This window comes from Macrobrachium nipponense, chromosome 3 (assembly GCF_015104395.2).
Source record: "Macrobrachium nipponense isolate FS-2020 chromosome 3, ASM1510439v2, whole genome shotgun sequence".
Lineage (NCBI taxonomy): Eukaryota > Metazoa > Arthropoda > Malacostraca > Decapoda > Palaemonidae > Macrobrachium > Macrobrachium nipponense.
The window spans coordinates 6,585,287-6,602,429 of NC_087202.1; the positions used below are offsets into that span (position 1 = coordinate 6,585,287).

Genomic DNA, 17,143 nt, shown 5'->3' on the forward strand with positions numbered 1-17,143 from the left:
GTTGATAGTTTGTCTATTAAATAAATGTATGTTACGCTCTATTGTAAGTTAAAAGTTTGTCTATTAAATAAATATACATCTGAATTCCGCGCTATAATACCAGCAATGAAATACAAAAGTAGAGAGAGAGAGAGAGAGAGAGAGAGAGAGAGAGAGAGAGAGAGAGATACTGTCTAATACTGAAAAGACCTACACGCGAGTTATCTCAGACAATCAACCAAGAACGCTTCCTTCCACAAGTCAGTCTACCAAAGGAAATTCTCCCCAAAACTGGGATAGACGGAAATCCTATGCGGTCCGACCAGTACAACTTTGACAAACACTTCACCTACCGATTCCCTCAATAGGCCCCTTACGATAATTAAAATAGTTGGGAAGAAGTCCTCCAACTCCACGGCTCTTGTCCTGAGTGCCACAAAGACTGTTTAGACGCACGAACGTCTATCGTACCGAAACGGGTATGCATGCGGTATATTTCTATAAACATGCAAATTTTCTTAATACACCCCGAACTTATCAGTTATTTTCACTTCCCTTCTCTTGTTGCATTAAAACAAATTTCTCAGGCGCATTCATGGCCACGACAGTGCCTTAAATATGTACAGTTGCATTTGTAGTAATTAGTTAAATGTCATCTAAGTTTCTGTATCAGTATGTGCGTCATAGAAAATGAGATTCACATTTATTTCTCTATGATTTTCTTTACATTTTTTCATGAGTTGTAAAACATGAAACATTGGCAATGCAATATAGACAATATGCATATTAAGACCCCAGTCTGAAGAATTAAAATAAGGAAAAGGATTAGCAAACGACAATGAAGAGAAGAATATGAATTAGGAAATACCAAAACGAGACTGGATGAGTTACCGAGCAGCACCAAACCAAAAATTACTAATATTTACCAGATTAATAAGAAAAGATGAGCCATATACCTCTAAACCATCTAAAGTGGACAGCGTATCTTCTTAAAGATGAATGAAAAGAAAAAAACAGTCTTTACAGACTCCTGCAACTTTTTCTTTCTCGAAAACGTTCCCGGACAAAAATAAAGCACGCTGAGGAGATTTAGTTTCTCTCTCTCTCTCTCTCTCTCTCTCTCTCTCTCTCTCTCTCTCGTCTCTCATCTCTCTATCTCTCTCTCTCTCTCTCTCTCTCTCTCTCCTCTCCTCCTCTATATATATATATATATAATATATATATATATATATATATATATTATATTTAATATATATTAATATATACATATTTGTTTGGCTTCGACTGCAAAGGATTACAAAACAGCTGAGTTTCATTTCAAGAGATTTAAGTTTCTTTTGTGGCCGAGTATCTTTGGACGTATAGTCAGTATTCAAGCTAAGACGACGGACGAACTTTAGAAAAGAATGTCCATGAAGATGTCCTCCCTGAGAAGAACCGTGATAGTTTCTTAAAAGGGTCTGATGGCAGAAGATTTTCTATACATCCTGTTCTACTTCGTCATATGTTTATAAAAAAATATAAAGGTGTCAAGAAACGCGCGATTTATTACTTCAAAATGAAACGTAAGAATGAAGACCAAATGTGGAATTATTTGGCAATTGGATATAAATTTCCCGTGATGTTGCCACTTATCATTAATCGACTTGAAACTAGTATTTCGTACATACAGTCAATACAATGACCCACATCTTTGGCTGTCCATGACCCCGTTCCGCGGGACTGCCCTGGTTTTTCGCTGTGCTGGAGAAACATGAAGGATACGTCTTTCAAAACTACCCCTCAGGAGAGGTGGAACATACATCCTGCCTATGTGAACTCTCTCGAGAGGCTGAGGAGAGTTTCCAGCCCTGTGGTTGGCTTATCAACAACAGCCAATCAGGAGCGTCTTAAGATGACTGGCCTAAACATCAGATGCACGGTTGATGTGAATCTACTATAGCGAAGCTACGAACTCACCCGTATGCAAAAAGATGCAAGTTAATTCAAGCTTCCAAAGAATGTTGCTTTGAATCCCCCACCGCTAAAGACCCCGCCTCACCAACACTGCAGCAGTAACTGATCATGATGTAGAGCCAGTGATTGTTTCATCGGCCTGGGGAAGGCGCGAACTAGCGACATCGAGTAGCATGCCACGACGCTACCAACCAATCAAATCTCCACCCGACGAAGATGGGGTGGAGATGTTATCACACATCTTGAAGACTTCTTAATAAAAGAGAAGACGAAACTGCTAAGAATATAATCACAATAAATTCAAATCCACAGAGGCGTAACTATCCAACTTGATTTTAAAATGAAAACCGCGGAGAAAAAGATGCACGAAAAGATCCCTTCAACTATCAATCACTCCAGAGGCTCAGGTGTGATGTCGAAAAAAAAGAAAAAAAGGCATTTTTTTCTCTCTTTTAGTGCCACTCTTGGAATTGCTATTTCTCGTGCAAGTGAATATTTTTCCGTCTCCTTTTCTTACTCGAGCATTTTTCCTTGTTATAAAATTTTTGGAAGTATATATTGATTCTATATTATTATTTCAGCCCATTGCTTTAATTTATAGTATATATATATATATATATATATATATATATATATATATATATATATATACTATATATATATATTTGTAAAAGGAATCCTCAAGAACTCTAAAATCTCATGGAAGAACTTTAACAGTTCAAAGATGTAATTTTCATGGCCCCTCTCTATTATATGCTCTATCTCGGAATAGGATATTAATAAAGGACATTTTGTAGCTTGATGAATGTATATGAATCTCGGTGATGTGATTAAAATGATTTATATATAAAATATATATATATATATATTGTATATATATATATATATATATATATATATATATATATATATATATATATATATATAGAAAGAGATGATTTTGTCGTAATAATTTGCGTGGAAACAACAAAAAACTGCAATTTGAAAACCATGATTATGCCGCCTTCCCGTCCCGGCTCAAATTAGATCATAAGTCAGCTGGTTACCATGGATGCTCTGTTGGGATGGAGGAGGAGGAGGAGGAGGAGGAGGAGGAGGAGGGGAGGAGGAGGAGGTGGAGGAGGATGGAAATCTAATCAAGAAGCAATTGGTAGGATTGGCCACGAGCAACGGGAGACGAAGGAGGAACGATACATTTCTGTACAAAAATATTCTGAGCAAAGAAAATCGTAATAATTGTTTAATTGTTTTGCTTTTCTTGCGATATTTTCAATCAGTATTATCTATTTTTATCTATCAACTGTTTCCTTTTGGGAAAAATAAATGTTATTTTAAGTAGATAGTAATAATAATAATAATAATAATAATAATAATAATAATAATAATAATAATAATAATAATAATAATAATAATAATAATAATAATAATAATAATAATAATAATAATAATAATAATAATGACAAAAATATTCGTAATGTTCACACTATTATTAGCTAGGAAACCAAGTAGATTACAGAGAGAGAGAGAGAGAGAGAGAGAGAGAGAGAGAGAGAGAGAGAGAGAGAGAAACAATTTTATTTCATCACGACATTTACGATACTGCAATTTAACGCAGAATTAAAACGTCTGATGCCTCCTGAAGTGAAAAGAGTCGACAAACAGAAAAAAAAAAAAAAAAAAAATATGTTAGGAAACGCGTGAATGAAATCTAATTACGCCAGATATATAAGACGTTCATTGACAGAATCAAGAAGAAATTAACGCTCATTGATGTCGCAATACCATGGGATACTAGAGTTGATGAGAAAGAAAGGGAAAAAATGGATAGGTATCAACACCTGAAAATAGAAATAAGAATGATAATGGATATGCCAGTGGATATTGTACCCATAATCATAGGAACACTAGGAGCCACGGTCCCAAGATCCCTGAAAAGGAACCTGGAATAACTAGATCCTGAAGTAGCTCCAGGACTCATGCAGGAGAGTGTGTGCTCCTGGAAACAGCGCACATATTAAGAAAAGTGATGGACTCCTAAGGAGGCAGGATGCATTCGGGAACCCCCCACTATAAAAACCACCAGGTCGAATAGGATGACTGTGACAGACACAAAAGGAAAATAAATAAATAATGCTCAAAAATAGTTATGCGAATCCTTCGTTATATACTCGCTCTTACATAATTTACGAAAGACATAGATGAAAATATATAAGTTAACTATATTTTACCTTCACAATCATCCCCATCTTCGCAAACATCACAGGATCAATTTTAATCCGGATGTATTTTCTAAACATTCCAGATATTGCCTTTCCAGGAACGACTTCTCGTCTCCTGGAAAGCTGTTTGTTTGTTCAGTCGACGCAACAAATGAGAAACCAGCAATTACTGGCTTTGAGTTGCATTTTCTTTCTTTTTGAAAGCAATTCCTCCGAGGACAAAAGACCGCACTTTCAAAGGAGAGTCTTACGAGGATTGTAAATCATGTTGACTCAAAATAAACGGCTTATTCTCAATGTCCAGCTCTTACCTGGTCGAAGGAATTGGCCATAGCCGTTTCTGTGTGATAGAGACGATTACTTTTCGAAGTATTCTAAAGGCAAGACTCAGTAGCTATCTGAAACGACGTTTTAATAGCGAGGTAGTAAACTCATTCAAAAAACCGTTTACTTATATTCTGAGGCAGTTTCTTCACTGGATCTGTATTTCAGATTTTCCCTACACTGTGATGAAATAGAGATGATATGAGATTATTGCTGGCATCAAATGTAAATAAATAAATAATAATAATACTAATAATAATAATAATTAATATTATTATTATTATTATCATTATTATTATTATTAAGAAATTCCCAGTCTCGTGCAAACAAATTGTTAAAAAATCCACGATATATTTTAATATTTAATTGTGAATTTTTTAACCATTATTATTATTATTATTATTCAAAGAAAACTCATAATAACATGGGTCAATAAAATGGGAAAGTATATCCAGAGTAGTATGCCCGTTTGGTTTTGTTATCTAAAATATTGACAAAACCCACCACACACATACTACTATGGATTTACTTTCCCATTATTATTATTAAAATAACATAGTTTTACCAGACCACTGAGTTATCATCAGCTTTAGTAGGACTGACCGAAAGGATTTGTTTTATATGTATATTTTTTTAGTTATATTTTGTCAATTTAAATTTAAAGATGTATGAACTTAATAATGAACGCGTGGACATACGAATAAAGGCCAATGCTACGACGGGAGATTGAAACAGAGGAGTGACTGCTAAGCCTTTCGACACAACGGTCCCTTTCCCTGCAGACTCTCTACTATAGTAGATTCACATCAACCGTGCATCTGATGTCTAATCCCGTCCCTTGACGACGTTCCTGATTTGCTGTTGATAAGTCAATCACAGGGCTGGATACTCTCAGTCTCTCGAGAGAGTTCACATAGGCGGGATATATGTTCCACCACTCCTGAGGGATAAGTCTTTCTAAAATACCCATCAGGAGAGGTGGAACATACGTTCCGCCTATGCGGACTCTCTCGGGAGACTGAGAGTTTCCAGCCCTGTGACTGGCTTATCAGAAGCCATCAGGAGACCTAGCAACCACACCATTGTTTCACTTTCCCTTTGTGGCAATTACCTATATTTATACGTATTTTTATCATCACGTTCCATATCTCCGTAATTCAGTTATACATGGAAGATACATACCACAACACTCTCACTAAAATATTTATGTCTTATACACTCATCGTCAAATTGAAACAAAACCGATGTATGACGCGTTTGATAAACACGAATGAGACTGATTCAGCGACGACGATGATGAAATCTGTGATATGAGATGGAAATTGCTTTGATGTCGTCAAAGCATTTTCCTCTCGAGATATTCGAAGTCATTTTTTTTTATGTCGCTTTGCCATAAGGATTAAGCCGACGAACGGCAAGTTGATTAGCGAATCACCCCATGAGAAATGTTTCCAATAATATCCCAAATGAAGTTCGTCATTTCCATCATGCGTTTATGAAGTTGACACTCCTTGATCATAACATATTTATCCCACTTAATCAGCTAAATTGGGCTAAAGGCCAAGCACTGGGGCCCCTATGAGGTCACTCAGAGCTGAAACGGAAACTGACATTGAAAGGTTTGAAAGGTGCAACTGAAATTCTACTCAACAACCTATATAGCTGAGTCAGAAAAACGACTTATCAGAAGAATTGAAAAGATCCTGTATAAGATTAATTCGTTGAAGACTGCCATTAATTTCAATAAAACATGTATCAAAGAAGGTCTCCTCCCTGCAAATAATAATAATAATATTAATAATACTAATAATAATTCATTGCGAGGGTTATTACCCTGTCTTTGGTTTCTACTATTTATATATATATATATATATATATATATATTATATATATATATATATATATATATATATATTATATATATATTTGTGTGTATGTATACATATATATGTGTGTATAACTGAAACTGAATCACGGCGAAACACATGTCATCCCCAAGGGGTTAGTACTAAACAAGACGAAACTGTGTAGATGAATCACTGGTTCGTAGTGTTTAGTACTAACCACTTGTGTAATGTCCCTAAGTGATTTAGCGATTTCTCAAATTCCAGGAAAATTTTAGGGATTTCGTGATATGCTTGGTTTCACAGTCTTAGCGTAATATAAAAACAAACAAACACACACATACATACACATACCACACACACACATACATATATACGTGTATATATATATATATATATATATATATATATATATATATATATATATATATATATATATATTAATAGAATCCAATAAAACGCCAAAATAAAGAAAGTAAGTACACACACACACACACACACACACACACACACACACACACACACACACACATACTAATATATATATATATATATATATATATATATATATATATATATAATACACAATTTCATTATAATTATTATTACTGCGAGAATATAAAACAGGAAAACGAAAAACGTATGATTTAGTGGGAAGCGAGAAGTAAAGGTGGAAAATTTTCGTTCCGAGGATTCTGCCTCTGACGATGATGAGGGGCGTCGACCCCTCCCTCCTCCAGAGGGACTGATGCAGCCACGGCGACGGCTTCAGGAGCAACCGGAGACACTCTCTCACCACAGCAGCCACGAAGAAGAAGAATCCTTCGGAACTGAGCCAGGAATCGGAGTTGTTCTTCGGATCTTCAAGAAGCGCCTCAGGATCCTGAGACCTCAGGAGCAGCCAGGAGTCGGAGCTATTCTTCGGATCTTCAAGAAGCGCCTCAGGATCTTGAGTCCTTGTGCCGTGGCAGTTTCAAAAACTAGACATTGAAAGAGCAAACGTATACGTTGACATTCATCATGTTTCAGCTTTATTGCATATTACTTGCGGTATTAGCATTCATCTACGGAGACTTATGCGCTTCAATCAACCAATTGCAGAATTTCTTTTGTTCTCAAGGAGTCGACAGTGGTTTCCGAGTACCTAGTGCTCTTGTTGCTGCTGCTGTTGATTCTCTTGAACCTGAAATTTTGGACCAGCGGAACAGCTTGACGGCGCCATCCTCTGCCTTTGCCAAACCTGGTTTGGTCTTGCTGGCAGCCCTGGCGCTTGCTGTTTGCTGGAAATCTGGAATGTTTGGACCGAAAGGTCATGAATTGGATGAATGTCTGGAAAGCGAAAGAATGAATGCGAGCGATAGTGAGGATGACATGGAAACTGATTTGAGTGATAGTGAGGATGACATGGAAATAGATTTGAGCGATAGTGAGGATGGCATGGAAACTGATATAAGCGAAAGTTTGAATGATCTGGAAACTGATTTGAGCGATAGTGAGGATGATAGTGATACCGATATGAGCGAGAGTGAGAATGAACTAGAAGCTGATGCGAGTGAAGTGTCTAGATTGGATGATAGTCTAGACATGGAAGACCTCGAAGATACTGAGGAAAAACAGGAAAGAGATATGCTCGAAGTATCTAGACTGGAAGATAGTCTAGATATGGAAGATCTGGAAGTGCCTAGCCTGGAAGAGAGTCCCCCCGACATGGAAGAACCAGAGATCCCTGATCAAGAAGAGTCAGATGTAGAAAAACAGAGCTTAGCAGAAGCTCTGGAAAGGAGTCAAGTTTGTGGAAATAAAATGGAACATCTCTGGAAGGAAGCACAGGAGGAGATTGTGCGGCTTCAGAACCAACTTGTGGACCAAGACAAGTTGCTGGAAAAGAGCGCACAGGAGGAAGCAGGACTGAAGAGAGAAATCGAGAACGTCTACCTTGAAAAGGAACATGGTCTAACTGAAAAGCGGCGCCTAGAAGGACATTTGGAACTGGCTATAGATCGAGGAGAGAGGATAGCAAACTTAAATAAAGAACTGAAGGAGAAAACAGAGTCTCTAGAGAGCCAGTTAGAGGCAAAAGACGTTTTGCTAAAGAAAAGGGACGAAGAGGAGAGAGAAAAGCAAAATCTCTTCCAACAGGCTTTGGTCGAAAAGGAAGGAGAACTGGAGAGCGCCATAAAGAAAAAAACTGAGCTGGGCCTCAAATTGAAACAAATAGAAACTTCCAATCAAAAGCTTGCTTCGGAGAAAGAATATTTCGAGTGGCTGATAGAAGGCTACAAGGATGCCGTATCCCAGAAGAAGAAGGAAGTTGACCACATACAAGAAGTACTCGGACGTAAAGCAACAGAGGCTGAGAAGGACCGAGAAACACTTGAGGTCATTAAATCAGAAAACGCGAGACTCAGGGAGCTGACAACTGACCTTCAAGACAGAAATTGTGAATTTGAGAAGAACCTAGTAGACGAGACCCAGAAAAACTTGATATTAACGGACAAAGTTCAGTTGCTAGAATTACTTTTAGGCCAAAAAGAATCTCAGCTGGTTTCGGCAACAGAAATTCTGACTGCAGAAAGAGCGAACACTGAGATTTTGGCCGCAGAACTAAAAAAGATGAAGAACTGGGTCTCAGGACTAGGAGGAGAGAATGCAAAGTATAAAGAACAGTTGGAGGAAAAAGAAGTTGAAGTGACTAAAGTGAAGAAAGAGTTAGATAATGGAAAGATAACCATCCAAACTCTGGCTGAAGAAGCCCAGGTTATGAAGAACTGGGTTGCCGAGTTAGGAGGAGAGAACGCCAGGCTTCAGGAAGAGGTTGACGAAAACCAACTGCAAATAAATTCTCTTAAGAAATCTTTAATGAGGGAGAAACAGAGGAACCGAGTTCTACAGGATGCTCTCCATCATGAGAAGGAGATGGAAAACTTGTTGAAGGAAGAAAAGAGGAGGGGAAATGAGATGGAAACTTCCCTCAGAACATTAGAAGTAGAATTCCATAATAGGGACCTCCAAAGAGAAAACTTCTTAAACACAGAAAGAAAATTGAGATGTGAAATACAAGATCTAGTAGAGAAACTAGCCATCACTCTCAATCACGGGAAGGAACTGGACAGCTTGCTGGAGGAGGCAAAAGACAAGGCGAGAAAACTTGCAAAAGATTTCGAGGAAGAGGTCCAGAAAAGGGAGGCACAAAAACTAGATTTCTTGGGCAAAGAACAAAAACTCAAAGGAAAAATGCTAACGTTGGAAAGCAGATTGAAAAATGCTGAAAATCTTCTGATGAAAGAGGAGAGGGAAAATTTACACTTGCAGCAAAGGTTACAGGAAAAGGACAAAGAAGTAGAGACGCTGAGGAAAGATGAGGAGGACCATCAAGAACAAATGAAGGAGATGGAGGACAAACTGCAAAATCTCTCCAAGGAGAGAAACAGTCTGATCGAAGCAGTCGAAAAACAGTCGAGGGAATGCCACCTTTTAATTGCAGAGAAGGAGAGAGAGAAGAGTGAAATTAGACTGTATTATCAGGAGAGATTGGATCAGAAGGACAGCGAAATGAAGAAGCTGCAGGAAGAATGTGATAAATTGAAAGAAAATTGGAGGATACAGGAAGAAAATATGATCAGGGAACACCAACGTCTCATGGAGCGTCAAAGAAGACAGGAGGAGGCTCTGAGGGATCAAGATAAATACATGTTAATGACGCTTCTCCATGGCACAGCTCAGAGAAACTTCCATCTGCAACACATTGCACTGCAGCATGGAATTGAACAGGAGCAGCAAGATGGAGGGCAAGCAGAAGACCTGTGGATGAGAAGGGAGAAACAATACAGGAAATACTGCGATGCCCAGAGTGACAGGAGCAACTACGGGAAGCAGTGGGAGGTCCTTACTCAGACGTTGACGGACCTCATTCATGAAGAAGAAAGAATCCCGCAAACAACGAACGGGGATTCTAACGAGAACTGTGAAATTTTCGATGAAAACTCAGATGACAAAATGTGTCATCAAAGCAACAACAAGATAGAGCCCCAAAGAGCCGATACTCATGAGGAAAATGTGGGTTGAGTAAGCCACCAATGACACCCACCATAAAAGGCCAACAGAAGTGAGTCACAGACTGACTCGATGACTATGGGGCTGAGCGCACATCTTCAGCAGCGTGATAGGGACCCATGATTCCCCCACACCTTCAAAAGGGGGGCCCCCCACCCCCGAAGGTGTTCATAGTGGTTCCTCTTATGTTGCTTTGGGTGCGGGTTCAGCCCCACAGTCATCAAGCCATTCTGTGGCCCATTTGTGCTTGCCTTTTTGTCTCAGTCAGGACGAGCAAGAACAACGGAAGGCGATGGAGAGCAACCTACAAAATCTCTCCTGGGAGAAAGTCAAAGAAAAGGAGAGTGGAGAACAAATCAATAAGGCTGAGGCAACTGGATCCATGGAACTGGAGATAGATGTCTCGAGGACCAAGTCAGAGACGCCAGTTCAGAAGAGAGGCAAAAAGTGGCTAATCTTGATGCCTTGCCATCTACAGCAGGAAGGGTGGGTGACCCGTGACACCCCCCACCCCGAGAAAAAGGCTTTCAGAAGAGAGTCACAGATTGACCTGACGACCATGAAGCAGAGTGCACATCTTCAGCAGCCTGAGGATCACATGATTTCCCCCACACTTTCGAAATCCCCCCTCCCCCCGGGGGGGCACCCCCGAAGGTGTTCATAGCGGTTCCTCTTATGTTGCTTTGGGTGTGCATTCAGCCCCACAGTCATCAGGCCATTCTGTGACCCATTTCTGTTTGGCCTTTTGTCTCAGTCAGGACGAGCTCAGTTACTGAGTCTGACTGAATGACTCGATTCATTTTCCTGCTGTGGAAAAGGCAACATTTTAACCTAGCCACTGAGTTGGGCTGGCTTACCTGCCAGCCCAATTCAGTGCCGGTCCCAAGCCCGGAAAAATAGGGAGGGTTGGAATCATCCATAAAATATCTGCCAAAATCAATGAGAGAGAGCGAGAACCTGAAGCAGAAAAATCTACCTTTAAAACCATGAGATACATTTTCTATAAACTTTAAATACTACACTTAATAGTTATTGTGGGATTTGGCCTAAAGTTTAAAGTGCCATGCCCCCAGCATTTACTTTCTGTTTTTTAGAATGTATTTGACATGTTCTTAAGAATAAATTCCAAAGAATAGGAGTTGCATGCCAGGTGCGGGGCACCGTAAACTGTAGGCCTAATAATGCAGGTAAATGTAATTGTAGCATTTAACTGAGTTTATATAAAACGTATCACACAATTTTAAAGGGAGATTTCTACAGGTTAATTAATTTAAAGTTCTCTCTCTCTGACAGAGAGAGAGAGAGAGAGAGAGAGAGAGAGAGAGAGAGAGAAGAGAAAAGGGAAAAAAAAAAAAAAAGGAGAGAGAGAGAGAGAGAACTTTAATTTAATTAATCAGTAGAAATCTCTCTTTAAAATCGTGTGATACGTTTTATATAAAGTCAGTTAAATACTACAGTTAGATTTACCTGCATTATTAGGCCTGGAGTCTACAGAGCCCCGCACCTGGCATTCAACTCCTATTTTTTGGAATTTATTCTTAAGAACATATCAAATACATTTTAAAGAACAGATTTCTCCTCTGCCTATCCGCTGGGAGCTGGTTCGAAATTATTATCAACTAAAAAAATCCACTTCGGTTAAGATATATAAAAATATATTAATTCCAAGGTAGTGCGAATTTGATATTAATGGACATATGTAGGTGAATGCATGCATATGAATGAAGGTGATGTGATAAAAATTCATATATATATATATATATATATATATATATATATATATATATACTATATATATATATATATATATATATGTATATATATATATATATATATATATATATATATATATGTGTGTGTGTGTGTGTGTGTGTGTGTGTGTGTGTGTGTGTGAATTTTTATCACATCACCTTGATTCATATAGTACATGCATTACCCTACATATGTCCTTTAATATCAAATTGGCTCTACCTCAGAATTAATATATTTTCATATATGTCGACTGAAGGGGAATTTTTTAGCTGATAATAATTTCGTCCTCTCGTGGGTTCGAACCAGCTCCCAGAAATCAGGGTATATGTTAACTTCGGTTAACACATATATGCAAATATATTAATTCCGAGGTAGAGCAAATTGGATAATAAAGGACATTTGTAGCTTAATGTGCATATACATATACATATATCTATATATATATTATATATATATATATATTATATATATATATATATATATATATATATATATATATATATATAAATTATATATATAATGATAAGGAAGATCATATATATATATATATATATATATATATATATATATATATATATATATTGATAAAGGAAGATTAAGGGCAAGAACAAGATCGATTAAAGCATAATGTGAATCTCATCGTGTTCCTACACTTAAACGCCCTGTACGTCTGATCTGTGTTGACCTATACATACATATATTCATATATATATATAATAAATTAAATATCATAAAATGGTATATAATATGATATTAAAAAATATAATAATAATTATATATTAAATAATATATATAATATGTATATACATATATATATATATATATATATATATATATAATATATAATATATATATATATATTAATATATATTATATATAAAATAAATACTATATATATATATATATATATTTATATATATAAATATGATATATATATATATATAATATATATATATATATATATATAATATATATATATATATATATATATATATATATATATATATATATATATATATATATATATATATATAAATATAATATATTATATATATATATATATATTTTATATATATATATATTATATATATAATATTATAATATATATGTGTGTGTGTATGTGTATGTACAACACAGATCAGACGTACAGGGCGTTTAAGTGTAGGAACACGATAAGATTCACATTATGCTTTAATCAATCTTGTTCTTGCCCTTAATCTTCCTTATCATATATATATATATATATATATATATATATATGATATATATATTATATATATCATATATATGGGATGGTATGTATATATATAATATATACATATATATATATATATATATATAATAGTATATATATATATATATATATATATATATATATATATATATTGTGCATATATGCATATTTATAGAAACGATGTCTGGCTTACCATTTCTGACGAAAGTATTAAAATGAAAAAGAAAAAAAATAGATTAAGTCCTTATTTGTTGTCCAGAGCAAGAAAACGGAAATTGGAACAGAAATGCAACACGTTTCGTCCACTCGGGACACATTCCCTTTTTTCACCTGTTCAATCTTTCCCTCTTTATCTTAGCTTCTTTTTTTTCTATTTTCCTCTTGGCATTATCATTCATCAAAGTGAAGGAAAATGAAGGGGAAAAAGAAAAAAAGAAAAGAGCTTAGAAAAACTGTTGATGGGAAAGGAGAACTTTGTTTGTCTTCAAAGGAAAAAGTTTTTTTTTTTTTTTTATAAGTGACATTTCAAGCGAGGATACGACTTTTTCACTACCTAGTGCAGTTCGACTTGTTTTTTAATATTTTCATTGCATTTTTATTAATTTATTAATAATTGATCTCTTCTTTCTATATTTGCCCCTACCTCCGCTTACTATACTTATTAATGAACACCTAAATATTATTTGGAAGTTTAAAGAATTTCAAGTTATTGGCCCCTTTGTATTTCTTGTTCAATATGAATAGATTTCATCTACTGAAATAATAATAATAATAATAATAATTAATAATAACAATAATTAATAATAATAATTAATAATAATAATAATAATAATAATAATAATAATTAATAATAATAATAATAATAATAATTAAAATAATAATAACAATATAATAATAATAATAATAATAATAATAATAATAATAATAATAATAATAATAATAATAATAATATTTAGGAAGCAGACCCTCTCTTAAGTATACTTTATTGAAAGTAATGCCTACTTCAGCAGCGTTACACTTGTAGAGATTCGTCTCTATTTTCCGAATAGCGGCTTTTTCCGTGCTACTAAAAAAGGCTAGTAGAGCGCCTATAGAGGTCATGATCAAATACAGAGTCAAAATTGGTGTATATATTTGAATTTTACAGATAAACTATGATACCATAGTCATCAAAGTCATTAACGAATCTCTCTCTCTCTCTCTCTCTCTCTCTCTCTCTCTCTCTCTCTCTCTTTCTTGTAGCAAGCGAGCTTTCGTCTGGAGCTGCCAGACATCCTCGGGCTGGGAAGCTGAGAGAGAGAGAGAGAGAGAGAAAAAAAAATCGTTAATGACTTTGATGACTATGGTATCATTATTTATATGTAAAATTCAAATATATACACCAGTTTTGACTGTATTTGATCATAACCTCTATAGGCGCTCTAATAGCCTGTTTTAGTAGCACGGAAAAAGCCGCTATTCGGAAAATAGAGAAGAATCTCTACAAGTCTAACGCTGCTGAAGTAGGCATTACTTTCAATAAAATAATAATAATAATAATAATAATAATAATAATAATAATAATAATAATAATAAGCGCCCCCTTAGGCTTGTTTCATAATAATAATAATAATAATAATAATAATAATAATAATAATAATAATAATAATAATAATAATGAAGTGCGAGTAGAAAAAATGCTATCAAAGAACATGCCAGAAATACACAAACTCGAATTTTCAACTTATCGAATACATGTCACACACAAACTAAGAGTAAATCAACGACATTTAGTACGAAACACCAGTTGGAAATACCGGTAGTAAGTCGCCGACTTGTATTCGACCAGTTGTCATATGTATGCGATACAGTATTATAATTAGGTCACTACCTGCATACATATATATATATATATATATATATATATATATATATATATATAATATATATATGTAGATAGATATATATATATATATATATATATATATATATATATATATATATATATAAATAAATATAAATATATATATATATATATATATATATATATATATATATATACATACATTATATTTCCTAGGTAATTACCAGTCCCATGAAAGGGACGGAGACATAACGCCCATAAGGGAGCCGGTGGAGAGAGAGAGATGAACGAGAGTGAGAGGAGAGGAGAAGAAGAGAGAGACGAGAGAGAGAGAGAGAGAGATGAGAGGTAGGATGACACCCCATTATTAAACATCTTCCGGGTCCCCACTATAACCCTGCCAAGTTTTACGCTCTTTGGGTCAGCTATTTGGCCGTGATTGAATGACAGACGGACGGACAGGCATAGCGCTCATTATAGTAAGATATATAAATATATATATATATATATATATATATATATATATATATATATATATGTATGTATGTATGTATATATATATATAATATATATATATATATATATATATATATATATATAATCACAAAAGTAACAATGCGATATATATTATGTAATAGAACATAGAGAGAGTATCACATAATGAAAAATGATAATCATAATTAAGGAAATACTCAAGAATATTTCGATTGAAATAAACACAATATACTCTGTAAATTTATCTTTCCATTATTAAAAACAAAATAACTATGAATAGCAATCTGATATTAGTGATATCAAACTCAATATTTTTAAATAATCGATCCCACTGTTTTTGATCAACGGTATCATTACCACAAACTCTACAATAAATGACCGTAATAAATCTCTCCGGTATCACCAAGTTTCCTGAAACTCTATATCAGGGTCAACCTTTATAATTTAGGACCTGAACGATTATTATCATAAATAGTGACTGGCATCCATTATGTTTATCTATATTCATGTATGCCCCGAATATAATAATGTATGACAGCTTCATCACGGATTCATGCTAAATTTTAATTTCGCAATTTAGTTGATCTTTCACATTCACAATTTATTCCTCAGTTCCAGAGGTCCTTTATTTCTCAGTTCCAGAGGTCCTTTATACCTCCGTTCCAGAGATACTTTATTCCTCAGTTCCAGAGGCCCTTTATTTCTCAGTTCCAGAGGTCCATTATTTCTCAGTTCCAGAGGTCCTTTATTTCTCAGTTCCAGAGGTCCTTTATACCTCCGTTCCAGAGGTCCTTTATTTCTCAGTTACAGAGGTCCTTTATACCTCCGTTCCAGAGGTCGATTATTTCTCAGTTCCAGAGGTCCTTTATTTCTCAGTTCCAGAGGGTCCTATTTTCAGTTCCAGGTCCTTATTTCTCAGTCCCCAGTCCAATGTTTCCTATTTTCTCAGTTCCAGAGCGTTCCTATTTCTCAGTTCCCAGAGGTCCTTTATTTTACCTACCGTTCAAGGTCCTTTATTTCCAGTTCCAGAGGTTCCTTTAATTCCTTCCAGTAGAGGTCCTTATACCTCCGTTCCAGAGGTCCTTTATTTCTCAGTCCCAGAGGTCCTTTATACCTCCGTTCCAGAGGTCCTTTATTTCTCAGTCCCAGAGGTCCTTTATACCTCCGTTCCAGAGGTCCTTTATTTCTCAGTCCCAGAGGTCCTTTATACCTCCGTTCCAGAGGTCCTTTATACCTCCGTTCCAGAGGTCCTTTATTCCTCAGTTCCAGAGGTCATTTATACCTCAGTTCCAGATGTCCTTCATTCCTCAGTTCCAGAAGTCCTTTATTCCTCGGTTCCAGAGGTCCTTTATTCCTCAGTTCCAGAGGTTCTTTATTCCTCAGTTCCAGATATATCTGATACCTCAGTTCCAGATGTCCTTTACTTCTCAGTTCCAGAGGTCAT

The 17,143-nt window shown here is 35.5% G+C and overlaps 1 protein-coding gene across 1 annotated transcript; it reads left to right on the forward strand.

The window, feature by feature from the left end:
• Positions 1 to 7,342: 7,342 nt before the first annotated feature.
• LOC135222133 (trichohyalin-like) lies at positions 7,343 to 11,039 on the forward strand. Its single transcript, XM_064260301.1, has 2 exons — positions 7,343 to 10,382; positions 10,519 to 11,039. Exons 1-2 carry the CDS (start codon positions 7,343 to 7,345, stop codon positions 11,037 to 11,039), a joined length of 3,561 nt encoding a protein of 1,186 aa, XP_064116371.1.
• Positions 11,040 to 17,143: the final 6,104 nt, after the last annotated feature.

Coding starts and splice junctions, on each gene's coding strand:
- LOC135222133 (XM_064260301.1), top strand. CDS start 7,343: ATGTTTCAGCTTTATTGCATATTACTTGCGGTATTAGCATTCATCTAC. Junction 10,383..10,518: donor TACTCATGAGGAAAATGTGG/GTTGAGTAAGCC, acceptor CACCTTCAAAAG/GGGGGCCCCCCACCCCCGAA.